This window comes from Schistocerca cancellata, chromosome 9 (assembly GCF_023864275.1).
Source record: "Schistocerca cancellata isolate TAMUIC-IGC-003103 chromosome 9, iqSchCanc2.1, whole genome shotgun sequence".
Lineage (NCBI taxonomy): Eukaryota > Metazoa > Arthropoda > Insecta > Orthoptera > Acrididae > Schistocerca > Schistocerca cancellata.
Window position 1 is genome coordinate 396,122,296 of NC_064634.1, and position 26,926 is coordinate 396,149,221.

Consider the following 26,926-nt stretch of genomic DNA (forward strand, 5'->3'; position numbering starts at 1 on the left):
AGTACTGTGTCCCTGTACCTTGTCCATTGCTTTTCCAATGACTGTAATTGACTACATTCAACTAACTGGTACCTTTCTGAGATCGCTGTTATGTACTTGTGCCTGATTTCCTTATCCTGAAGTTTCTCCACTCTTATCCTCCTACATATGGACCTGACCTCCTGCACTTTCGGCCCCACAATCCCAATTTCACTGCAGATTAAATAATGATCAGTGTCATCAAAGAATCCCCTGAATACACGTGTGTCCCTCACAGCCTTCCTGAATTCCTGATCTGTTATTATATAGTCAATGACAGATCTGGTTCCCCTGCCTTCCCAAGTATACCGGTGAATTTTCTTATGTTTAAAAAAGGAGTTTGTGATTACTAAGCCCATACCGGCACAGAAATCCAAGAGTTGTTTCCCGTTCCTGTTGGCCTCCATATCCTCTCCAAATTTACCCATAACCTTTTCATACCCTTGTGTTCGATTTCCAATCCTGGCGTTAAAATCACCCATGAGCAGAACACTGTCCTTGTCCTTTACTCTAACAACTACATCACTGAGTGCCTCATAAAAACTATTGATCTTATCTTGATCTGTCCCTTCACAATGCGAATATACTGACACAATCCTAATTTTCTTGCTAGACACTGTCAAATCTATCCACACCAGTCGTTCGTTTACATACCTTATTGCAACTACACTGGGTTCCATTTCTTTCCTGATGTAAAGCCCTACATCCCATTGTGCTATTCCTGCCTTGACTCCTGACAGGTAGACCTTGTATTCTCCCACTTCTTCTTCTTTCTCACCCCTTACCCGAATGTCACTAACAGCTAAAACGTCCAGCCCCATCTTACTTGCAGCCTCTGCCAGCTCTGCCTTCTTCCCAGAGTAGCCCCCATTGATATTAATAGCTCCCCATCTCATTACCATTTGTTTGCCAAGTCGTATCTTAGGAGTCCCTCGTTTGTCAGTTAGAGGTGGGACTCCGTCACCTCCAAAGGTCCGAGGAATTTTGCTCTGATTGTTACCAGCATCATATTTAAAGTACCAGGGAAGCAGGTTGCTAGCCTTACTTGCCCCGAGTCCCATTGGGTTTTACCCCTAACGGCTGAGGGACTAACCGGTGGATTTGGTAGTCTTTGCCGTATGAGCACAAAGGTGACCACGACTCTGAATACGTCCGAGATGCCCAGCCTTATTCAAAAGTAACTGGTATCCCGACTGTCGGGACCACTTACTTGGCCACTCGTACGTTGCCCGTGGTTCATGAACTAGGACATGACTACAGGAACCCACACCATGATGCAGACAAGTTTTAATATTTCAGAATTAATAAGTTACCACAAAATTTTATAATAAGTTTTTTCCTGGTAGCTTTGGAATAAATGTGTGTTTTCCTGTTCAGTGGTGTTTAGTATATACTTCTGTTGGAATGCTGTAATCATTTTAAAAAAAATTTAAAAAAATATTATTAGATTGTTACGAGAAGTTAAAGGTATGAAGGATCTGAAATTCAGTAATTTTTCACAGACACAGTTAAGATTTACAGCACACCCACCACGCACTTGGAAATAGTGTGCAATTTTCTAATTTTGAGTGTGTGCTTGTTTCCATATAGTTTGTGTTGGAAGGTGTTCCACATATCGTTACCATTCCCTCCCCTCCACTGCCATCCTGTTCTATTTGCAAATGTCGTGTTGAAACAATGGTTGTCGGTATACTTCTGTAATATTTCAAGTTTGATTTTTCAGTTAATTTCTTTATATGAGGTATGTGTGGGAGGGCATGTGGTGTTTTACTTCTGTCAGAATGCTTGTTTTCAGAATTTCAACTGTAAGCATCCCCATGTCTTATAAAGTCTCTCATATAACTTCTATTGATAGAGACAGGTGAACATATCTGTGATGCTCTCATAAGCCTATGTCAGAATATGCAGCTCTTCCGTGGATCATGTCTGTGTTCTCTATTAATCCTGCTCCCAATTGATTAGCAAGTCATGAATCGTGGGCGAATTACATTTCCTTAAAATTCTTATCTTAACTTTACTGTGTATCATCTGTCTATAAAACAGTTAGTCTTTTGTTTCAACAGATATGAAATGTAAGCTAATTTACAGTAAACATTAATATTTGACTCTTGCAAAGTGCAAATACAGTAAAGTTTGTTCAAAACAGAATCGTGTGTGCTAAAATGATTTGCCAAATTGGACAAGTTTCCGAGTTACACAAAATGATCTAGGTTACGTAAGGATTGTCAGGTACTGTGCACAAAAGTATAAATTTTGTATATATGTATCTATGTATGTACTTATACTCCTGTACAGTAGATGATCATTTACTGTTACACAGAACAACACTAGATTATTATCACACTAATTGATAACATTACACTATGTGTTGATAACATACACTGACACCTGGCTGAAAATGGCTCAAAAGTTCATGGCGCCCTCCATCGGTTAAAAAAAATGGTTCAAATGGCTCTAAGCACTATGGGACTTAACATCTGAGGTCATCAGTCCCCTAGACTTAGAACTACTTAAAATTAACTAACCTAAGGACATCAGACACATCCAGGCCCGAGGCAGGATTCAAACCTGCGACCGTAGCAGCAGGGTGCTTCCGGACTGAAATGCCTAGAACCGCTCGACCACAGCAGCCAGTGTTCCATCGGTAATAGTGGAATTCAATGTGGTGTTGGCCCACCGTTAGCTTTGATGACAGCTTACTCTCCTGCAGGCATAGGTATGTTTAATCAGGTCCTGGAAGGCGTTCTTGGGGAATGCCAGTGCATTCTTCACGGATTGCTGCATTGAGGAGAGGTGTCCTATAGGATTCAGGTCAGGACTGTGTGCAGGCCAGTCCATTACAGGGATGTTATTGTCATGTAACCACTCCATAACAGGCTATGCATTATGAACAAGTGATCAGTTATGTTGAAAGATGCAATTGCCATTCCAAAATTGCTCTTCAAAAGTGGGAAGCAGGAAGGTGCTTAGAACATGAATTTAGGCCTGTGCTGTGATACTACCACGCAAAACAAGAAGGGGTGCAAGCCCCCTCCATGAAAAACAGTACTACACCATAACACCACCACCTCCGAATTTTACTGTTGGCACTACACACGCTGGCAGATGATGTACACCAGGCATTCGCCATACTCACACCCTGTTATCGGATAGCCACTTTGTGTACCGTGATTCGTCACTCCACACTACGTTTTTCCGCTGTTCAATCATCCAATGTTTACGCTACATACACCAAGCGAGGCATCGTTTGGCATTTACCGTTGTGATGTGTGGCTTATGAGCAACCGCTTGACCATGAAATCAATGTTTTCTTACCTCCCGCCTAACTGTCATAGTACTTCCAGTGGATCCTGATGCAGTTTGGAATTCCTGTGTGATGGTCTGGATAGACATCTGCTTATTACACATTATGACCCTCTTCAACTGTCGGCGGTCTCTGTCAGTCAACAGAGGGGTCGGCCTGTACACTTTTGTGCTGTAGGTGTTGCTTCATGTTTCCACTACACTATTGCAACAGAAACAATAGACCTAGGGATGTTTAGGAGTGTGGAAATCTTGCGTACAGATGTATGACACCTAACGACGTTAAAGGTCTGTGAGTTCCGCAGAGTGCCCCATTCTGTTCTCTCACGATGTCTGATGACTACTGAGGTCGCTGGTATGGAGTACCTGCCAGTGGGTGGCAGCACAATGCACCTAATATGAGAAACATATGTTTCTGGGGGTGTCCGGATACTTTTGATCACATAGTTTAATATGGCATGTCCGTATTTTTACTGTAACTTCAAATTCATCAGCACTGAACACATCTCTTGGTTCCCAATTAATTTGTGTAGTATTGTTCGCATACTGTTGCTATGCTTTCCTGTGCATTCTTAACTCCCCCACACACTTCATTCCACAAGATATGTTTAGCTTTGAAACTGTCCAGCCATCCTGTAGATGACCAGCTCTCTCTTCTCAAGCTCGTTAGTGTCTTTCAGAGTCTCACTCTGCAGAGTGGGTCCATACAAAGGTGCATTTCCCCCCACACTTACGAACCATTCCCACACCATCTCCTTAATTTCCTAATTTCCCATTTTCTGTGCCTCCCTTTTTAGTTGCCTATTCCCCGTCATCCATTCATGTTATATCTTATCCTTGTCTCTTAAATTTTCATAAATGTGTTCTCCGCCATATTTGGAGTGCAACATTATTTTGCACACAGGTAGTTTCTCTTTCTAACTCATCTCGATTACCTTAATCTTTTCGTTAAGTGTTAGTAGTGTGTACGTCTTGTTCGACATCATAGTTGTCACTTAAAGTGCTACATGTCAGCTGAAACTGGCAGAAAGTAATGCAAGTAGTGCATTTCTTTGGAATTCTTGACCTCGTTGGGTAAAACCATTGTTTAATGGAGCAACAGTCACTTCTTTGATGTAACATGACAGACAAGACTGTACATTTTTTGTGTTAAAAGTAGCATCCTTGTATAGAAATGAATAATGTGAGGTCCACTGTAATACAGTAGTACTGTACATTTTTGTGCATTATACAATAAATTAACAGTTAAGTCGCAAAATTTACATTCTGTTTCCAAGTTAGACATGTTTCATTTTATACAAAAAATTAGCAAATGAATGCATACGCACTGAAATACCTGTACAGTTTGGCCAACTTAAAAGCTATCTACATTCTGCTTTGGTCAAGTTTTACTTATTAACAAAAATGATAACATAATTCTGAAAGTGTGTGCTGTTAATACTTGATCTCCCTGCAATTGGGTTTACAGTTACTAAAGTTTCCTATGATTGACAAATGCCCATTCAAGAATAATTAACCCCTTTCTGTGGTGGATTTTTAAGCCTTCGTTCTGCTTTTAGTTTCTCCAATTTTATGAGTTTCGTTCCCACTGCTGCTGGTTTCCATTTTCGGTTTTTTACTGTTTCCTAAGTTACGGACCAGGCGCTAATGACCATAGCAGTTTTGTGCCATAAAACCATAACAAAACAAAAAACAAGAATAATTAGTCAGCTTAGTGTTAAAATATCTTCACAGGATCAGTGAGGACTCTTTTTCTATCAACAGAAGGCTTTATACTTCTTCAAATAGTTATTTTCATTTGGCACTACAGCTGGGAATATGCCGTAGTCAAGCTTCTTGTTAACTTAAAATAATATGTTGTGTTGTGACTTGAATCTTGGCTTTCACAGTGCCCTATTATAGTGGTGTGCAAGTGAGAAGGCAGATGCTTTGTGCATTTCACACAGAGAGGGATAGAGAACACATGGCAGTACTGCAGTTTCCTATCTATCTCTAGCTTTCTCAAAACACTTCAGTCTTTGTGTACCCTAGAATAATTTGGCAGTGATAAGCGTAAGTACCACATTTTGTCCCTGCTTTCACCTCTCCTTAGAAAAACTGATATACTGGGCAATTCATGTTGTTGCTTCATAATGTAATGCTTCTAGTGTTCGCTTTATGCCAAGTATAACATTCACTATAGTGGTGAGGCACCTTTGCCCCAATATTTTTTCCTCCTTTAATCAATCATGTAGTCATCAAGGAATACCGTGAAAGTTTGTAATGTTGTGCCTGATATTGTGAAACAAAATTAAAATGAAAACTTAAGTCCCAGTCTGAATATAGTGGGTGTGAAAAGTTAATGAAATAAGTGTGTGTGACTTATCAAAGAGAGAGAATCTAAACATTCCTTTGCATATTAATCTACACCTGTTAGTCTGGCAACTTTATATGACATGTAATGCTTTCCAAGTGTTGAGTAAGCTCAAATGAATCAGTTAATTATACCACATAATTTGAATGGTTTACTAATCACTAAGCGGACACATTGTCAGAGATGCCTTAGAAGTTTCTTATTATTTTGGCCTATGATACTCTTTCATTGAAGTGGAAATTTTGACTCAATTATAGATGCCTTGTAAGATGTGGGTTGCTGCAGTAATATTTGTGTTGATATGGAGATAGCGTTCAAGTTGTCATTTATATTGCATCCGTGTCTGTGTTAACTAAACTTCAGTTTAAACACGTTGTCTGAAAATGAAAGAAAATTCAGTTGTCACCTATTTCACAGAAGTCGGACAAAAAACTGAAATGTAAACTACATCACTCCTTCAACTAGTTTAAAGAATACTTTGAAAAACTGAAGCCTGTACAAAATCTCCATTGATATGTGTTGACAGAAACATGTTCTCTGTACTTACCACTGTGATCAAAAATCTCCAGTAGATCCCACTGAATAATGTAGGCATCAGAGAACATAAGTGAAAGAGACTGCTGATCTCAGAAACCTACCATGTGATCAAACTGTCTGAAATCTATTGCAGAGGAATTTTATTGTTCAAATACAAGGGTCAATGAAGAAATAGTACATCAAGATGCAGTAGGCACCACTGGTAACAAAAAAAATGCATGGTGTTGTCTAGAGTGGAGCAGACAATGTTGTTGTTATCCTATACATGGTGTGGTGTGGTTTTGTTCATTGAGACATACCTTTACAAGGCGAATGCCATGATAGTTGATTTGAAAAGGGAATGACCAATCTTCTTAAACATCTTTCACCCAATCCCATCTTATGTTTAAGTCTGTAATGATCTTGTCATTCTCCAGATGATAGATACAACTTTCCTTCCTTCCTTCCTTCCTCCTTGTTTTTTATTTTTTAAGTTTTTATTTTTTTTTAACAAGACAAGCATAAATTACACTTGGCAAAGGCTTAGTGACTGGTCTTAAGTTGATCGTGTTGTGGCACCATTTAAGCTCGGAAGATACTGTGAGATTGGTGTTTTGATTTCTGGTATGGATTTGAAGTTGAGCCAAAGAAAAAATTAATGCAACTGTTTAAAAAAAGCATTTTAGACAGTAGCATAGTTTCTAATCAAAAGTTTTCTCAGAAAAACGTTTATTGCTTACTACTTTTTCACTGGTCATGTGGTAAAAGTACCTTATGAACCATGATGTTAAGATTTATTACTTCTTTACTACTAACTGTATTTGTGACACAGTTTACACACAGTATGCACATATACCACTGAATGTAAATGCAAAATTATGTCATTGTATGACACACAGTTCAGTAGATCTGACATAAAAATTAAGCACAAGGACAGAAGTTGTGTCGTATTGACATGGATGCACATCTATGAGTAAATACTTGAGCAATACAAGGTTTCTTTGTTATTTATCTATAAACCAAGTACCATTGTAATCTCTCCGCATAGTAAATAGCATTGTATTGCAATTTGAAGGAAGTTACGTGACTTTGCTGAATTTTCATACTGAGAGTTCATTTGAGTTCATTGGGATGAATTGTTGTGTAACCAATCAATTTACCTTAAAGACGTTCATGAAGAATGTAAACCAGTTTTTGCTACACTGTGTCAGAACACAGAAGGAATTTCCCAGTGATTAAAATTATGTAATTGCAGCAAAGAGGTGTTAATGCTACTAGTTACATCTTAGAAACGAACAGAATTGACTGCACCGAGCGAGGTGGCGCAGTGGTTAGACACTGGACTCGCATTCGGGAGGACGACGGTTCAATCCCGCGTCCGGCTGTCCTGATTTAGGTTTTCCGTGATTTCCCTAAATCATTCCAGGTAAATGCCGGGATGGATCCTTTGAAAGGGCACGGCCGACTTCGTTCCCTAATCCGATGAGACCGATGACTTCGCTGTCTGGTCTCCTTCCCCAAAACAACCCCAACCAACCAGAATTGACTGCACAGCATGAGATGTGTACAAAAAAAGCAACCTACTTTTGCTGTGATGCCTTTATTGCTTATTGTACAACTTTTTCAAGCACAATCCCCTGAAAATAGACCACTCTGCTTTCAATACATCGTTCTCATTGTTTCTTCCACACTTCAAAATCTACCTGAAACACGTTTTTTGGGATGCACACAGATCTCATGTTGCATTGTCCTGAATCTCTTCTGTGGTTTGGAAACGATGACCTTTCAACATTGTTTTAAGTTTGTGGAACAAGGAAAAGTCTGCTTGGGCTAGGTCTAGAGAACACATGGTGGATGGGACACATTGGGAGTGTGATGTTTTGCTAGGTTTTTTGGTCATCAGTTTTCTGACTGGTTTGATGCAGCCCGCTTTGAATTCCTCTCCTGTGTGAAACTTTTCATCTCAGAGTGGCAATTGCAACCTATGTTCTCAATTAATTGTTGGAAGTATTCCAGGCTCTGTCTTCCTCTACAGTTTTTACCCTCTACAGCTCCCTGTAGTACCATGAAAGTTAATCCTTGATGTCTTAACAGATGTCCTGTCACGCTGCCCCTTCTTCTTGTCAGTGTTTTCCATGTGCTTTCCCTCACCGATCCCTCGGAGAACTACCTCATTCCTTACCTTATCAGTGCATGTAGTTTTCAACATTATTTTGTAGCACCACATCTCAAAGGCTTCGATTCTTTTTGGTTCCTGTTTTCCCCTCACTCCATGCCACACCGCCAATTACAGTGCTGTGCTCCAAACGTACATTTTCAGAAATTTCTTCCTCAAATTAAGACCTATGTTTGATACTAGCAAACTTCTCTTGACCAGGAATGCCCTTTTAGCCAGTGCTATTCTGCTTTTTATGTCTTCCTTGTACCATCTGTCACGGATTAATTTGTTGCCTAGGTAGCAGAATTTACTTTCTTACTTTGTGATCCTCAATTCTGATATTAAATTTCTCACTGTTCTCGTTTTTTGCTGCTTCTAATTATTTTCGTCTTCCTTTAATTTACTCTCCGTTCTTAATCTGTATTCATTGGACTATTTGTTTCGTTCAGCACAGCCTGTAATTCTTTTTCACTTTCACTGTATCTTATCATTGATATCCTTTCACCTTGAATTTTAATCTCTCTCCTGAACCTTTCTTTCATTTCCATCAATGCTGTTTGGTATATAGATTGAACAGTTGGGGCAAAAGACAACACCCCTGTCTTACACCCTTTTTAATCTGAGCACTTCTTTCTTGGTCTTCCAGTATTATAATCACCTTTTTGTTCTTGTAAATGTAGTATATTACCCATCTTTCCCTATATCTTAACCCTATTTTTCTCAGACTTCTGCGGGGTTTTGTATGGGGAGTTAGTGCTTTGTTTTGGCTCAGCCGTTTCTTGCTTTTCGTTATGTTAGCAGAAAGACGCCATTCCTCGTCACCAGTAATGATACATGAGAGGACTGGTCTGTTTTGTTCATGACCCAATTGATGACAAGCAAGCAGAGATGCATGTATGGCCACCTGCTGATTTTTGTGATTTTGGCTTAGAGCTTGTGGTACCAATACACCCAATTTCTTAACCTTCCCCATTGCTTGCAAACGTCAGGTGATGGTGGAATGATCACAGTGGACCACATTTGTTAGTTCTTGAGTACAATGACATGGGTTATTGTGGATTAATGTGTTTACACAATCTTCATCAAACCCTGAAGGTCTTCCTGAATGTGGAAAGTCACTAATATCAAAACGATCATCCTTAAAATGAGAAAATAATTTTCTTGCTCTGCTCTGTCTGGTGGCATTATCCCCATACATGATGCAAATGTGTGGTTGCCTCCTTTGCTGTTACCTGTCTTTTGCATTGAAGCAGAAGAATGTGTCAGAAATTCCCCATTTGGTACTCCATTTTCTAGTGTCCACAGCTCCGCTCCCTATCTCCAGATGAAAAAATGACAATATGCAATTGCAAATAGCAACCAGAATACCAACATGCAAAACAAAAACGCTTCGAATATATGCACCAGCCTAATACTCGCACATGGAACAGGCTAGGAGAGTAGAATGATATTTATAGTGACATTTATTGCTCGGCACCCAGAGCTTTAGTTGATTGATGGCGTTGGACAGGGAAGAATGAAAATAGTGATGTGAATGGAGGAGCAACGGAAGTGTTGGATAGTTTTGTACTTCTGAAGGAAGGAAACTATATTTTGGAGATCGGAAATGTTGTATGAAGGTGCTGAGCTGTAGTGTAAGAGCCATATGAATCATGTGAGAGGTGGAATTTGCTTTCTAAGCAGAGATGAAGGGAACAAGGGGACTGTTGTAAATCTTGTCCAAAAGTACTAGAATACTATGTATACACAGAGACATACATAGAAATTATAAAGTGATGAATTTTTCTTACTGCCATATAGGAGTACTTATGTCTGCTGTTGAGAAATCCAAAGAAGCTGTTGTATTGTGCTTGATGTTTGAATAGTTCAAGAATGTAAAATGTGTTTAAATATTCCTCTGTGGGCCCATAAAATTAGAACGCACTTAGTGGTTAGGCCGCCGGACTAGGATGGGTACAGTGGTGGGCAAATTCCCATTTAATCATTGTGAATTAGTTTTTCAATGTTTTCTTAAATCAGTTTGTTACTATGTTGGAAAGATTATTATAGCACACACATAGCTCATTTTCTTCCATTTCCATATCCATTGGAGCTTGGAGTTTGTTTATAATGACCTTATCGCAGGTCATAAAATTTTTGCATTGAAAGAGATACTCTGTGAGTACTTCCCTGTTGGCAGGTAGAGGATTCTGATGTATGTGTAATTATTGCTCGCATGTTGGTATTGTTGTAGCTATGTTAATAAAATTACCAACTTACAGGTGACTAAATACACTTGCAGAATATGTGACTTAATTCATCAACATAGTTCAGTAGAAGAAAACTCGGGAATATGGATTGAGTTATGGTATACCATTATTATAGTGAACCAGCTTTAAGAAAACACATCAGTAATATGCTATTATTGGACAGGTACCAACTATTCGCATTTACTTCAGCTATGTTAAATATTACAAAAGTAACAGAAAGACATTGCTGTACTTGGAAAAAAGCTACTGCTTCCTCGGTTATATTAAGCAGATGCCATTCATTACTCATTGCTAACTCAATCTTCACAGGAGCACATTGACATTGATCATGAAACAACAGTTACCTAAGTGCAGCAATGATACAGGCATTTCATGCCATTCCACTTTATCAACGGTAATTGTGAATGCTAGCATGTTTTGTGATTGTGATTTTTATGCATCTCATAAATTTCTTTTTGTACAGCTATGTACTTGTAACATTGGTCACATCATTAAGTGTACAGTGTAGACAGTAGAAATATATAACAGCTTACACAATAGATACATATATCATCTTCTACAGTCTATACATGATTATAACTAAAATACAGTGAGATACAATTCATAATCTTAGACAACATGTAATATTACTCAATGATTTACAGTACCAGAAGTTAAAAAATACAATTTTGTGACATACAATTATTTAATTTCTAATGCTACCTTCTCTTAAAATGGTACATGCAATTTATTAGATCCAGGATGACCTTCTGCTCACTGTATACTCATATACACTGCCACATTAAAAATTCTTCTTCTATTTTAATTTTTATTTTAGGTTTTCAGGGAAAGTCTTCTCAGTTTCCAGGTGTGGTAATTCTCTTGGCAGTACCAGATTATTGTATCCACTTCCCTCTCTCTCTCTCTCTCTCTCTCTCTCTCTCTCTCTCTCTCTCTCTCTCTCTCTCTCTCTCTCTCTCTCTCTCTCTCTACCCCCCCCTCCCCCTCCCCTTCTCCCCTCCCCCCTCCCTGTTCTCCCAGATACCTCTAATCTATGTGTGAAAAACACAGCAATTAATTTCTGTTCTTTGTCTTTTGTGGATGACTCAATAGGTTCATTGATTTCCAGTTTTGTTGGATCTTGTAATGCAGTCACAGTGATCTTTAATATATACAGTGGTGGAAAAGTCTGAATATCAGGCTCTTTCAGCTCCTATATTGTGGTTTCATATTTCATGAGAGACAATGCACAAGAGGTCTTGATAGGCATACTAAGCTAGCTGTTTCACTCAGATACCATTGACCCTGTCTTACTGAAAATAGTATTTGTCTGCACTTTAGGTCACAATATGTTGTTATATTTGAAAAATTAACTGAAACTAGTTCTTTCAATCCCTTCATATTAAAAAAAATGAGTGCTGTGTTTTCCACTGTTTGTTTATTGTTGAAAACTGTGTACATAGTTATTTTAGCTTGAAAATAGCTCATATCCCACAAAGCATTGTGCAGTATCATGAACCAAGTACCTCAAAATTGTTCACAACATTTAACAGTCATGATATCTGTGTGCATCATCATAATTTCATTTTCGTATGTTTGTACATTATTTACTGGTAAATTAACAGGATAGACCCCATTACAGATCCTTGAGGTACACCATACTTAATAGTTCTCACTTGGATTTGTATAAGATTTCAATGGTTAATATTGTATTTTGTTACTGAGATGGTGATACCTGTCTGCTGCATGATCATGGGTACTAGTATTCTCTAGTTTCTGTACCAGGAGTGCATGATTTTGTCCCAACACCTTGGAGAAGTCAAGGAAGAATCCACATGCTGTATAGTGAATTCTGTTAAAAATTCAATTCCTGTTTCCAATGATTTCTGTTTCTGATATCTATACTGTGCTGTAGTTAAGCTCTTCCGAGAAAACATTTAGTCTGTGAATATGAGCACTTCTGATAAATCTGAGAAGTGCGATAAAAAAGTTACTACTCTGTAACTATTAAGATCACCATTTTTTCCCTTTTGTATACAGGTAATACTTTAATCAATTACAGTTGACTAGGAAATATTCCTTCTGATCAACTGGATCAAAAATGTGTAATCCTTTGTGGAATATTTTGAAGTTCCATTATTTCCAGAGAGGTCCAGAATGACATGCCTTACAGGTGGCCATGCGTGTAACTGTAAGCTTGAGAAATAATGTGTGATTAATCATTTTGTACAGACATGCACAAATTCTCCTTGTCACACACTGCCCAAGCATATCTGTGCTAGCATCATGTGCTTCGAATATGCAGAGTTGGACTAAGACAATGATGACGATATATATGTTTTGGCCTGCTTTTCGATTACGACGTGGCAGAAAAACAATATGAGGGGGCATGCGAGATGTGGTGTAAGAACTCTTTGTATAATGAAAAATTTAAGTTACTCAGAGTTGCAAATATATCCACATGATACCAAGATCTATTTCGGGCTTTCATCCATTTTCAGCTAGTGCAATAATAATAATAAAAAATGTCTTTATACTGTTGAAGATATTAATATATTACACCAATTGAAGTGGTTGAAAGCTGAAAATGGGGCTTGGTATAAAATAAAGTACTACAAAAAGTGGCTGATGCTGTGTTTCGTCAAGCCATTCAATCCATAGCCACAGAGCTCATTCACCGTTAGATTGGATGAATTAACGGTGTATACCATCACTGATCACTCAATTCTCCATGGATTAGAAAGCAAGATACAGTAATGATAGAAGCTATAACATCATACGAAAGACTGACGACAATATTGCGATTTTTCGTTGAAAGTGCTAAGAAGATCATAAATTCGTATTTGCACACACCTGTAATGTTAACGTCTTGACCTACGTAATTTCTCATCCCATTTTACGCCATGTTAACAAATATCTACGACTTGCCTTTCTGACAAAGTTTTCTCTGTGGTAGCTGCAATTTGCCAGTACATTCCTGTTCAAGCATGCACAGTTGAAAATCGATCAAGGCCTTGTCCACGCGACATTAAATTTCATTTCATCCCACAATCACCTTAAGAAGTCCGAATGAGTGCGCAAAATTCACCGAAATCATCAGGCATGCGTGTCCAAAGTGCTCGATCATGCATGTGTGTCAAGTATGATGTACATGGTCTGCCATGCCCGAAGTGAAGCCTACTTTCCAAGAGTGACTTTCTAGTCAGAATCGACTACTTGCGGGTAATGTTACGCGCCTAAGTGCAGTGTCGTCCGTTAACCGGCTGTAGTCGGACAAGTCCGGCCTAAGCCGGACGTGTTCGGCCCTGTACTGTCGTATCTGGCCAAATATATGAAAAGTTCGGTATGTCCGACAACTGTTAGGCTATTTACTCATGAAATAGAATACAATGAGGCCGGTTTCGAGCTAATGACGTAAGCGCCAGTTATACTAACAGGATATGTAGGTGTACCAACCAATTCTTATATCTAAGCCTTATACATTGTCGAAACGACGCTACGCGTAGAGCGAGCGAGGCAATGAAGTGAACAGCCGATGCCAGCCCGCCCCACCCTGCCACCCACCCCCACCACGCGCGCTCGAGTTCTGAGACACGCAGCGTCCGAACATGAATTAGTCTGCGCGGCGCATTCGCAAGGAAAGCGCGTTGTACACGCTTGCTTTGCACGCGACAGCGTTTATTTTATCAGTGAGTAGCAGACCGTAATTCTGGTAAGATACTTATTTTCCCTGTTTTGGTATTAATGTGTTATTGTTACGTGATATTCCCGAAGTACAAAAGTAAAGCCAAAGTACACTGTTAAAATTCGTTTACTCTTTTTAAAACACTTTATACTGATTTGTAATACCATTTTCTTTCAGATTTAACTATGTCGAAGAGAAAATGCCGATTTTCTGACAGGTTACAAAGTCAGTACAAGATGTTTCTATGTGGGAAGGAACCGTGGGAAGCAAAATGTGATATTTGTGACCAAACAATTTCTATTGCTCATAAAGGCAAAGCTGACTTAGAAAAGCATTTAAAAACCGAGAAACACCAAATGAGGATCCGTAGTATAGCATCTACTTCCAAAATAGGTACTATTATGTTGCCAAACGTGGCCTAAAGTTTAAAACGAAGCGTTCGTACCACAGAAATTACTTTAGTTTATGATAACATCACGAATATTATAAGCCACTAGTCTGTACTGCTCCATTTGTTGTGTGTCTCCATCCCGATGAAAAATCGCTAAAAATGTAACCTGTTTCACAACTAAAGCAGAAATTATACGGGAGAAACGTTTAGCCCTATTTGTGCTAGAACAAACATTAGATGTTTTGAAAATTCGATTCATAAGCGCCGCCACAGATGGTAGCAGCAGTTATGGTGCTACTAAGCTTTTTGGCTTAGTTAATATTTTAACCCCGAGACTGGGGAATTCAAGTTCGCTTACTTGATCTACAAGCCATACCCAGCGATATTGCTGAAACCTTATTCTGCAAAAGAAAAAAAAACAACAAAAAACTTGACTGTAATTGATCATTAAGACACGACTGAAAGTAACTGACACTGTTTCTATTTAAAATAGATAGTCCGGCTTTTAGTGCAATATGTCCGGCTAAATATAACGCAGAGTCCGGCTTTTCTATTGTTAGATCTGGCAAGGCTACCTGTGCGTTCACCAGCCACCAACCGCGTCGCAAGCGAGACAGTGACGTCAATGATGTGTGGATTATGCAGAATATAGTTACAAAATACCGAGTATTCTGACGATTGCACAGAATCAGCGGACTCGAATGTTCTCTCCTAACATCGGAAGTTAAGCTGTTCTCGCCTGCTCTCATTCAGTGCTTGGAAATGGGTTTTTTGTCTTATTGAACTTTATTGTTCATTTTTACTGTCATTGTACATTGCTGAAGCTGAATGAGGGCTTTGCTACTAGTGTTACACCTTAAGAGGCAAAAGCCTGTAAAGAAAAAGCTAAGTTTCGCAATACTTGGGCAGAGAAAAGGCCTGCACTTTGCATAAACTCGTAAATACACAAACGTTTTGAACTAAAATTATCTCGATAGTGAGGATCTGTTGAACAAGGAAAATAATTTTCGATGTTATTAGGCACATAAAATGAAACTAAATACAGAGCATACAGCAAAAAAGCGCTATTTACTAAACTATTCAGTCAATAACACGATCTTTGTTTTTTTTTTGTCTTCAGTAAACCCTGTCATTGCTATTTCAATGCCAACAACCTTGTCGCAGTGGTAACCACCGGTTTCTGTCAGATCACAGAACGTAAGCCCTGTCAGGCTGGGCTAGCACGTGGATGGGTGACCAGCCTGCCTGTGAGAGCTGTTGGCAAGCGGGGGGCACATAGCACTTGTGAGGCAAATTGAGGAGTTACCAACTAAGGAAGTAGTGGCTGCGGTTTCGTAAACACACACACGGCCAGGAGAGCGGTGTGCTGATCTCATGCCCGCCTGCATCCGCATCCAGTGATGCCTGTGGCATGAGGATGACACGGCGGTCGGTCGGTACTGTTGGGCCTTCATGGCCTGATCGGGCAGAGATCTTTAAAAAAATTTGCTATTTCCATATATTTCGACTCTTTGTAAGGACTGACCTCTATAACCTAACTTTGCATCGTTAAGAGTTCCGAACTGCACAATAGACAGCTGTCACAACCCAAGCAGCTTAGGCGCTGGGAACCGATGTATACACACACAAAAAAAGACCGCTTGTGGCAGGGTAGATTCAGTACAGCAGTAACATGCCCGTGCGCTGCAGTAGAGTAACTCGCCACAACTAACCGACTGAATCGCCCTTGTAATTGGGTTTAAAAAAGATCTGCGACGCTCAGCGTATAGTCTAAAAAAGGAGAAGCAAGCAGCGATCATACTGGGGGAAGCGACCTTATCAGGAACAACGCTACAGCTGCCATATGGTACAGTACAAAGAAGAGTATTTCCCGTACAACAGTGTGGGGGCAGTGTGCAGTGATTTATGTAAATCTGTTCATGCGTTTTTTTGCGGTAATTATATTAATTACTAATTTATGTATTCCGTGTAATATTAAATGCGTCTAATGAAAATAAACTTCTGCCGGGTGTTCTGTGCCCTGCACAGCGCAGGTTTGAAAGGAACACAGCGAGAGGTCTGGTATAACATCAGGAAACAGCCTGAGCTTTGAGTAGACGCGCTGCGTTCCCAGTGGCACCGACAACGGTCGTCAGAGGTCGTCCGATAACATCGGCTGACAGCTTGGTCACTTTTGGCGGGGTCTTGTAGGTTAAGTTACAATCTTTTCTATGTATGGAGGAGGTTAGTTTTTAACTTCTCAGGGTGGGATGGATACCACGACGCCACTATGCGTGGAGGAGTATGTAGCATTGCGGCCTTTTCCATTAAAAAAGACACCGAATGCATGTGAATGAGGTATATTTGTCTCTGAAAGAATTTGGGACTTAAGTTACAGGAATAATCTGAGATGGTCAACGAACATATGAGACGAAAGAATCTTACATACATACATACATACATACATACATACATACATATATACATATTCGAGATAATTAGTGATGACATTGAGAAGCAAGAGTACGAACATTCTGCACAATTTCAGATAAATTTAGCAAAACAGCATAAGTCAATAACATTTAATGACTTTCATTCAGCGTATGTTTGAAAGACAAACATAAAGCATTGATAAGAGCAAAAACAGCTATTTGCAAACCACTTCATATAACAGAATCACCGCCCAACGGGAATAAACCGCCCGCAATAATTCGTAGACAGTACTTAAAACCCAAAAAAGATAGGCCATCTTTCTCACATCAGCAAATTATTTTTTGAGGTTACAATTTACGCCTAAAATTTCCGTTTAAGGTTTGGTTTCCAGTAAAGCTGCGATTTCAGCCTATAGTTTCCGAGCTATATCCCGATTAAGTTATTTTCCATCAGTAGCGTTCCACAAACTCCCTTCTTGAACTAAACTACCAGTTTCTTACAGCGTTTCGTGTGTGCGTACGTCGACCGATCCCACCGTAGAAAAAAAGAGTACAGTTTCACCGACTGTCGTCCGTTCGGAGTTAGATTGGCTGCATGGCGAACGGGCACATGCTGGCATACAAAACGCTAGGCTGTCTTCGGCCGATGTCGGTCGTTGTCGGAATCCACCGAAGTCGGCGCCACAGTGACCGCAGCTGTTCCAGCTCGAATACCCGCCCGCGGGCAGGGGTGGGCAAACAAGACGCACGGGTAGTCATGCTCTTGGCTATGCGGTGGAGTCACTCCTTGCTTCTTGTGTGTTAGTGATGACTATCCTGCTCGCTTTTTAATTTGCTGACAAACTGTATCCCGAGTGCACGCACGGCCTGGGCGCAAGTGGATCGACGTGCGGGCTCCGCTGTGTGGTGCGGAAGGATACATAGCGTGCGGGCCCGCGCGGGTACGGCGTCGGGTTGGGTAACATCGCGCACGGCCTGGGCAGCGCTGTGCAGTGCGGCGCCATGTTGCCGGGTAGCAAAATGGAGGCGGCAGAAATGCTGTCGGCGGGCAAGCTGATGAAGGTGCGGCAGGCGGGCACATCGAGCGTGTGGCGGCACTTCAAGCTGCTAGTCACCAAACGCTCGCGCCGGCCCGTCGGCTACGTGACCTGCATCGCCTGCGGCACCGTCTTGCGCCACAACAGCCACCGTACCGGCACTTCCTCGCTCTACCGTCACGCCTACTATTTCTGCCGCAAGCGCTTCTCTGCAGGTACACCGCACGCTAAACGCATGCCTTAAGTGCGTCGGCGTCGTGTATGACACACTGTGTAACCCACTTGTCGAATCATTACTGCGAAAGCTGCCGCTGACGTTGAGTACGAGGGAAGGTGTTTCACGTGCCGTCAGATATGATGGGCTGCAAGTGTCGCAGTCTTCCATTTTTCGGAAAATAATTACTGCTTCCCAGAAGTTACCGTATTGCAAAATTTGACACTTCATGCTATTGGATTAGGATTATTAACAATTGACACTGGAGTGACGTGCAGCTGACCAGACGGGTGGTGGGGTGATGCGCAGTAGCAAGACGCGGTGTACCACGTGACACTCTGGCCAATAGCGTCGTAGGATTCGGTTAACCGGCGAGTAACTCAGAGTTGTGCGCTCCTACCGGTTAGCTCCGGTACTACCGAAGAAGGCGACCAGCAACAGGAGCCTAGTCACCGTAAACGGACAGGCAGCCATTTTATTGAAGTATAGCTAGTTAGTGCATTCGGTTAACTGGTGAGTAAATCGGAGCTTCCGACTTGTGCGGCTCTCCCTCCGGTTATATACAGTGTTCGGACCGAAGTTGACGCTATCTGTTCTAATACATTTCACTTTGCACACAGAGAAGCAGGTACGTTAAGGTTTATATAGAATCGTGAATTTTTGTTGGAAGAGTGCTTCTTCTGACAGTAATACTAACTTTGTAACCGAAAAATTTGTTTTTTAGATATGTCAAAACGGAGATCTGATGTGTGGCAGTTTTTTCAAAGATCGATGAACCAAAAGTATGCTATATGTAACTTGTGTGGGCGGTCCTATGCCACAGGTGGAGGAACGTCTAACCTGCACAATCATTTGAAACGCTGCTTCAAGGATTATTATAGTGATGGAGGGCCACAAACTGACGAAATATCTAACGAACAGGAAAGTATGTACATGAAAAATTCAGATTAGTGTGTGTGTGTGTGTGTGTGTGTGTGTGTGTGTGTGTGTGTGTGTTTCGATAGAGAGCTACTAGCTAGATAGCTGTGGGAGGGGGAGTTGTCTGTGAAGAAATTACGTACTAAAAAGTATTTAAAATTTGCGTTTCCTTACGTTGTTGGGTTGAATACGCACCAACCGGAATTCACTATTTCATGAACCCATGTTGAATGTGCGTCAGAGTGAAGATGGATTGCCAATGTCATTAGCGTATCAAAAAGTATCTGCACGTAAATACACGCCTCCGTCCTACGCGTGGGATTGGAGGATCGACGCTGCTCAGACCACGGAGGCCATCAATTTTGAAATACGCTCCCTCCCTTTTCAGCCGGAGCAGGTGGGAGACTCCGGTAGAAATGGCGCGAATGCGGACACAGCCGGTCAATTTAGTTACCGGCCTTAATTGCAATCACTCGCTATGATATAGAACGAGGCCGTTTTACAATTGTAGTACACACATATCGTTAAATCACTTTGTAGGTGGTCAAAGATTTTTTATGGCTAATACTTCATTGATTTCTGCGATATACGAAGGCTGGGTGAAAGATAGTGTGATATATATATACCTCCTCCTAGTATTATATTTATGAACGTTACTGTTGTTAACGGATTGGGATTGAGTATTAATTGAAAAAACTTAGTGAGGAAGAAAGTATGTAGATGCTGATCGCAGTAGGCTCTGTTGTTTAGAGCTGTCTAAAAGAGGTTGTATAATGGGCACCACATATTATTCATATTACCCATTTCTGTTCGAGAAACACTTGTTGTTTTAATGATGAGCTACCCATAAATATGTTGCCTTAAAGATGAAAATCCAACTCATTTACATTTTTAGCCCCACAATCTTCTATTTGTATGGCAAAAGTTGCAGAGTTGAGGTGTTTAAGATTCGTAATGAGTGAATTAAAGCTGAGCTGTAATATATACACACTCAAAAATTTAACATATTTTATTCGTTTTATTCAAAAATTATTTCATATTGTTTTGTGAGGCCTTCTGCTACAGAATTTCATGTACTTTTTTTTAAAAAAAAATCTCAGGTTCAGTAATGAGGACTGCTGTGTAATCCACCTGTTGAATCATTATCACAAGAATTCCAAGTAGCAATGCAGTTGTTGAGGAAGGGGTGGAGGTGCTTTTAATTCGTGTTCTGGAAAAGGGTAGATTTCTACTCACTATGTAGATGGATAAATTGCTTGTAAATAAGTTATACACAACTGCTACTCACCATGTATAGGAGGTGTAGAGTCACAGTCAGACACAATGAAAGGACTTCTAAAGATTTCAGCTTAAAACAGAGGATCCAGCACACAACAATATGGGATACCAAAGCTGACGGTACCCCAGTCAGATACGGCAGATGTGCTTTCAGCATAGTTTAGAACCACCTTTTTCTATTCATCGTTGAGATGATTCGAGCATGATTGCTTCTCCAATCCTGCTTAAGCAAAATCTGATTTGTCACACAATCTAAGGCCTTTGAAAGCGAGCTCACTACTAGAGCCATTTTATTATTGTTCAAGGATTCTAGAGATTCATTAGCTAATGAGAAATGACGTTAGAAGCCAAACTATTTTATGTTGAGGGGATTGTATTATTGATGTACTGTAGCTAGTGTGGCTGAACATAGATTTTCCAGAATTTTTTATAGACTTCTTCAGAGGAAACTAAGATAGTTATTAGGAAACTCTGTTTTTATCACCTTTAATTGGCAATTGCTTGTTTGAGTCTATTGAGCACAATTTCTTGTTTAGACTCATTGAATTTGTGTGAGATAACTTTGCTTTTAGATTTGTAACAGTGTTTCAGTACTCTTATGTATTGCCCACACCAGTGAAGTTTTTATTTTTCATTGTTCGAATTACCTCATTGTTCTTAGACAGGAAGTATACAAGTGTGGTCAAGTTTTGTCAGTACAAGATTGCACACGTTTTGTACCTTACTTTACAGATGATTTCAAGTAATCTAGTAAGTTGTTGTTAAAAATGATTATTATATATCCCTTCCCTTCAACCACCTACTCCTATTATGATTTACCATGCATCATCCATTGTCTGCCAATTGATTCTACCTGTTTCACTCTTTGTGTGTGTGTGTGTGTGTGTGTGTGTGTGTGTGTGTGTGTGTTGTATTGATCTGATTCTCAATTCCAGATTTTAAGGAAAGGCTTTATTTATGTAACTTACAGCTTAAAACATTCCAAGAAATTTCTGGAGAAGCATTTTCTGGGAATCATTTGATTTTGTGGCAGGCATACAACATCCTCAGTAACAGTATTTTTTATTCCTTTTGTGAGTCACCTGCAACTAGTATTTTTCTGAGGGTTATTTTTGATGTTCTTGTGGAAGAGCTTCCTCAGATATGAATACTCAAAATATTTTTTGTGCACTGTATCCTAGTCTTTATGTTGCAAGGAGTTGTTAAAAATGTGTAGTTCTGGTTCATTTATCAATCTGATCCTTTTACTGACATATCAGAAGTTCCTAGTGGGAGTAGTAGTGCTAATTGTAAACAGCTGACAATTGTGACCTGGCATACCGTTAAGTATTTATTTGACTTCTATTTTTATAACAGCTGTTAATCTATAAAAATGTTACCTATTAGACCGTCACAGCTTTTGCTCTTGGGGGAAACCAATCACAATTATCAGACTGTATGAATACAGCATTTTCAATGTCTGTTCTGTCTTTATTGTATGTAAGGAATTTGAGATTACCACCAGTAATGATATTTTCTTTGTTTTTGTAAACAGGCAAGTTAACTCGGTTTGCTTTCTGACCCTCAATTTTTCTCTTATAAATAATGAATGTGTGTATTCAGTTAATTAAATCTCATAAACATCAAAATATTGGGTGACACAATAAATATTTATGTGAGTAAGTACTACGTTCAGTGTTGTCTTTCATGGCCAATATTTTTGGTATTGCTGATATTTGATTTATGGGCGTAAGTTTGTGGTCCAAGGCATAATTCTTTGTGTGACATTGTCTCCCACTACTGGAGACTTCATCAGAGGCTTTAGGGAATTGGAAAGCTATTACAGACTAGGAAAAAGTTCAACAAGCCAGATTGTCTCCACAGTTGGTTCGTGACATCATTAGACTACTGCCCAAGACTGCATAGAATATGCTGTGGAGCTCATGGAGGGTAAGAGTTAGCACTGTTCATTTTATTTAGCACTAGGACCCACAACTTGTGTAATTTTAGTCCTTCTCATATTCTGTTGAAGTTGTTTTTGGGGTTTTGAATTTCTATGGCCCCTCAGTTCATCCTAGAATAGTAATTATCAGATCTTGCTAAAACCACAATGTCAGAGAAATGAATTTGGTGGTTTTCCTGGTCCTAGTGCATGATATGCTACTACTAATTTATCTGTCTTGCCCACGCGATAAATCAGCAATAGCCAATCACACACTAGGACCAGGAAGTCACAATATTAGATTCTCTGACACTGTGGTTTTATTAAGATCTAACAATTACTATACTAGGATGTAAAGAGAGGCTGCGGAAATTCATAAGCACAGAAACTGTCTCAATGGAGGTAGCGGTGGAGGAGGAGGAGGAGGAGGAGGAGGAGGAGGAGTTAAATTAGACAAGTTGTGAGCATAGAGCTAAATAAAACGAACAACACCAACTCCATAGCATTTGTTAGTGGGGCTCCACAATCTTAGGCAGCTGTCAGATGACATCACGAACCGATATAATCGGCTTGTTTAGAGTCTGTAACAGCTTTGAGTCTTTAGAACTCTGATGAAGCCTCTAGCAGTGGAAGACGAAATGTTAGGCATAGAATTACACATTAGACTGTAGCCTTAAGCCCATAAATCAAATATTCCCAGTTAGCACTAAATTATCTTCAATTTAAATAACCACCTCTCAATTACCCATTGTTTATTGTGTAGTAAGCAGTTACATCAGCACTGTTCTTTCTAACAAATGATATTCAATAAGATGCAAGATCTGTACACCATGTAAAGTGTAAGTCACATGTTGACAGTCGGTGAAGTTGTTATTTAGTTCTATTATAATTTTATGAAATACGCCGAGTTTACTGGCAGTGACATTGTTTGATCTGCTGGTGCTGCTGTCGTGACAGATATATTTCCTTCTACATACAAGAGGGGCGGTACTTTGTAGGAAGGGAGAGCTGCTGTTGTGATGACACTAATATTTATTGGATTGGATCATGTTACACATTGGTAGAAACATATTGTCTTTTCTCAACAAAATCATAAACAGTCCTTCAGTATTGTGGATCTTCTCGGGGTCAAGCACATTCCCTACGGACTAGCTGGTACTGATGATTCTGTTGCATTCATTTGTGCAGTGGAAGAGCTCTTTGGCTGTTGGATTTTGTATGTTGGCAATTCTTGAACTGTAGCTTGCAGCTCAGTCTGAAGTTAAATACTCATTCTGTGGTTCTGTTGTTGTTGATGATATCTGCTACCTTGTTCTGTTAGCAGTAGTGTGTTCTACTCAGTGGTGCACTTCGTTAGCATGTAACAGAGGAATGGGAGCTACAGTTCGAGAACATGAACTCATATACAGTTTTATGGCTTGTTGACTCAGATAGGTGTCCACTGTAATGAAGTGCAAATCTTGTCTCGTGAAAAGTTTGCTAACCAGATCTGATCTATGAAGGAAGAGTATGTAGGTTTGGGGTAGCAATTCTTTTGGAAAACCTGGAATTCTCAGGGAATCACATTTTACTTGGAAAAATCAGGGAATTATGGGAAATTCTAAAATCCCAGGGAATTCTGCATTTTTAATCTAGCATTCAAATTTGATTTTATTTATTTTTGTAAATCACAGATTTTTAAAATACGTAATACTCTTATTTCTAAGTGTGTTAATTATATGAATAATATTCCGTATAAATTATCAGTGTTTAAAAACTGTGGCTAAACTACTGTTCAGCTGCGAGGAAAGGAAGGTTGTTATTGTGGTAAGCTGTGCACCCCCCTCCCCCCCCTCCTACACACACACACACACACACACACACACACACACACACACACACACCATTAATTTATCAGGAACTTCCTGACAGGTTTTCCTCCTCCTCTTCATGATTAGAATTCCCAGGGATTTTTTCCCAAGTTTATGCAGCCATCCTGATTCAGCATATTTTATATGCAATCTGTTGACTTTCTATATATGTGTTTACTCAGGAAAGATTCTTCAGATCACACTTCCAAGGAATGACTAGAACAGTCATAAACTGCATGTACTGTGATTCCAATATTTATCTTGGAGAACATGTGGCTACTTCAGAGTTCAATTTTATGTGCATTATTCATGCTGTCTTTCAATTACATTGATAACGTAAATATGGGTTGCTGCAACAAAAAGTTGTTCACTTCGTGTGTAGGTGCACCTGGTTAGATGAATCCTGTAATGCTCACACTGTGATCACATGGGTTCAGTTATGGATAAAGCAGTTGTTGGACGTGGGTTTATTGGCAGAATTCTGGGGAAGTTCAGTGTACAAAGGAGATTGCCTACAAATCACTCTTTCAACTGGGTCTAGAATATTGCTAAAGTGTGTGGTATCTGTGCCAGATAGGACTAACGGGATATTGGACCTATACAGAGAAGGGCAGCAAGAATGGTCACAGATGTGTTTGATCTGTGGGAGAGTGCCATAAAGATATTGAAGGAACTGAACTGGAGGACTCTTGAAGATAAACTATCCTGAGAAAGTCTGTTAATAAAGATTGGACTGGCTACAAACGATGACCCTAGGAATATACAACAACCCTCTATGCATCACTCACTTGGGATTGTGAGGATAAGATTAGAATAATCACTGCATGTACAGAGGCATTCAATCAATCATTATTTCCATACTCCATATGTTAATGTAACAGTAAGAAACACTAGTAACTGGGACTTACTCTCTGCCATGCACCTCACGGTGGTTTGCAGAGTATGGATGTAGGTGTAAATGATAATCACATGCAGTTTTTGCCATCCCTCTGCTATGACTGACCATATATTTAATGAGATTATCTTCATTTTCCATTTGGTTTATTAAAGCCACTATGGTCAAGTTTGTGATTAACTGAAGGTGATATTCACCTTTTCTTTGCTGACCGAAACTTTTACATATCGTGTGAATGTGTTTCGTTAGATTTCTGCACTCCCATTATTAAATTTACTGTAACTGTTGTTACCTGATCTAGTGATGTTGTACCGTTTACTTAGTGTCATCTAATGGAATTATTCTTCAGGTTTGTGATTCCTAGAATCTTTGCACTTCATGAGTACTCACTTTGGTGATTTGTTGACTCCACAGAACACTGGAAAGATTAGTCAAGTATTTTAATATGTTTCAGTGGCTCTTAATTCATCACATGTTGAACGTGTCAAAGAAAATTTCAGGGCCGTACTACACATTTCAGCTGCCGATTCATGACCATTTCACTCCAAATCATTTTCACGGATCATATTCAGTATCAATTTGTGCAAAGTATGGTACCACATTTGTTCTGTTTTACAGGTCCTAATACCTTACTGTGCATTCAGATTACAAAAAATATGCTTCCTAAACATCATTTAGGCCTAAGATAAAGTGATTTACTACCTGTATAGGTGCTGCTGTGCCGTATCCTTCCTGCTGCTTAAATTGACTCCAAATACTAATGTTCTCACCAGACATCAACCTATTCAACTATTATTTATGTAATAGTGGTTTGGAGAACATCCCTTCAAAGTAAACTGGAAGTGGTCTTTTAAACTGACTCAAAATATAAAACTTCTCTGCTGTTTTAACACCACCTCTTCCCTTCTCTCTCTCTGTTCTTTTCTGCTCTGATCACAGTCCTTGAGCTAGTTAAAGAATTAAAAGAACATGTCATTGGCCTTTTATGCATTATATTGCATGTTATGATACATAGAGAAATATGTCACTGTTTGCAATATACTGTTTTTACAACTGAATACAAGTGTAGTTGAGATATGGCTGAATCTAAAAGAAAACAATTCCATAATGCCTGAAACAAAGCCCTAAAATTAATTTTTTTATGGTTTGCAAAATAGTGTCTCATCTTGAACAGATACGCCAAACCATTGTCAAATATTCAGTTGTGATTCTATATAATTTTGCAAATTGTGTTTTATGATTATTACAAATTTCCAGTGATTTTCATTTTAAGTCTTTCTATAAAAGTTATCAGGTACATTGAAAAGTCAAGTCCTCAAAGAACTATCTTCAGATTTATTAACTCTTCCATTTCTGATGTACTAATTTATGATGACCACTCTGTATGAAAAGGACTGTTCTTTTTTATTGGACTTCTTAGAGTCTGATTCAGTGCCTTTATTTTGACACAAATCAGTTTTAATGAACTCTTCAATGTTTTCTATGAAATTCGCACTGAGCATTGCAACTTAAAAGTTCATCCACTTGAAGTGGTACTCCAAGTCGTTTGTATTACATCTTCTATGAGGCCCATTCTTGAGTTTATTTTAATCAGAGCAAGTGTCTGAACATCTTTTGCTATGGGTTCTTCAGCGACAGTTGCAGTAAGTTTAGCAAGCATGCCGCAAACCAAGAGTGTAATTTTGCTACTTGTGTAGTGTTTTTTAACAATTATCTTAAGAAGCCGTCTCTGAAGGTCGCAATTTGTGAC

The 26,926-nt window shown here is 39.5% G+C and overlaps 1 protein-coding gene across 14 annotated transcripts in view; it reads left to right on the forward strand.

Annotated features, from left to right (window-relative positions):
- The window catches only part of LOC126100822 (protein bric-a-brac 1-like), a 485,405-nt gene that overhangs the window by 350,731 nt on the left and 107,748 nt on the right, over positions 1–26,926 (forward strand). Inside the window, exons 1-2 of one of the 14 annotated variants that reach the window (XM_049911469.1) lie at positions 14,224–14,288; positions 14,439–14,654. The exons of 11 other annotated variants lie outside the window; for them this stretch is intronic. In XM_049911469.1, the coding sequence (XP_049767426.1) occupies positions 14,447–14,654 (208 nt within the window). In that variant the 5' untranslated portion in view covers positions 14,224–14,288; positions 14,439–14,446. Of the gene's footprint in view, positions 1–14,223; positions 14,289–14,438; positions 14,655–18,068; positions 18,316–18,726; positions 18,943–19,038; positions 19,240–26,926 lie in introns of those variants that run through there. 2 more of the 14 variants (XM_049911470.1, XM_049911463.1) reach the window with 2 other exon arrangements.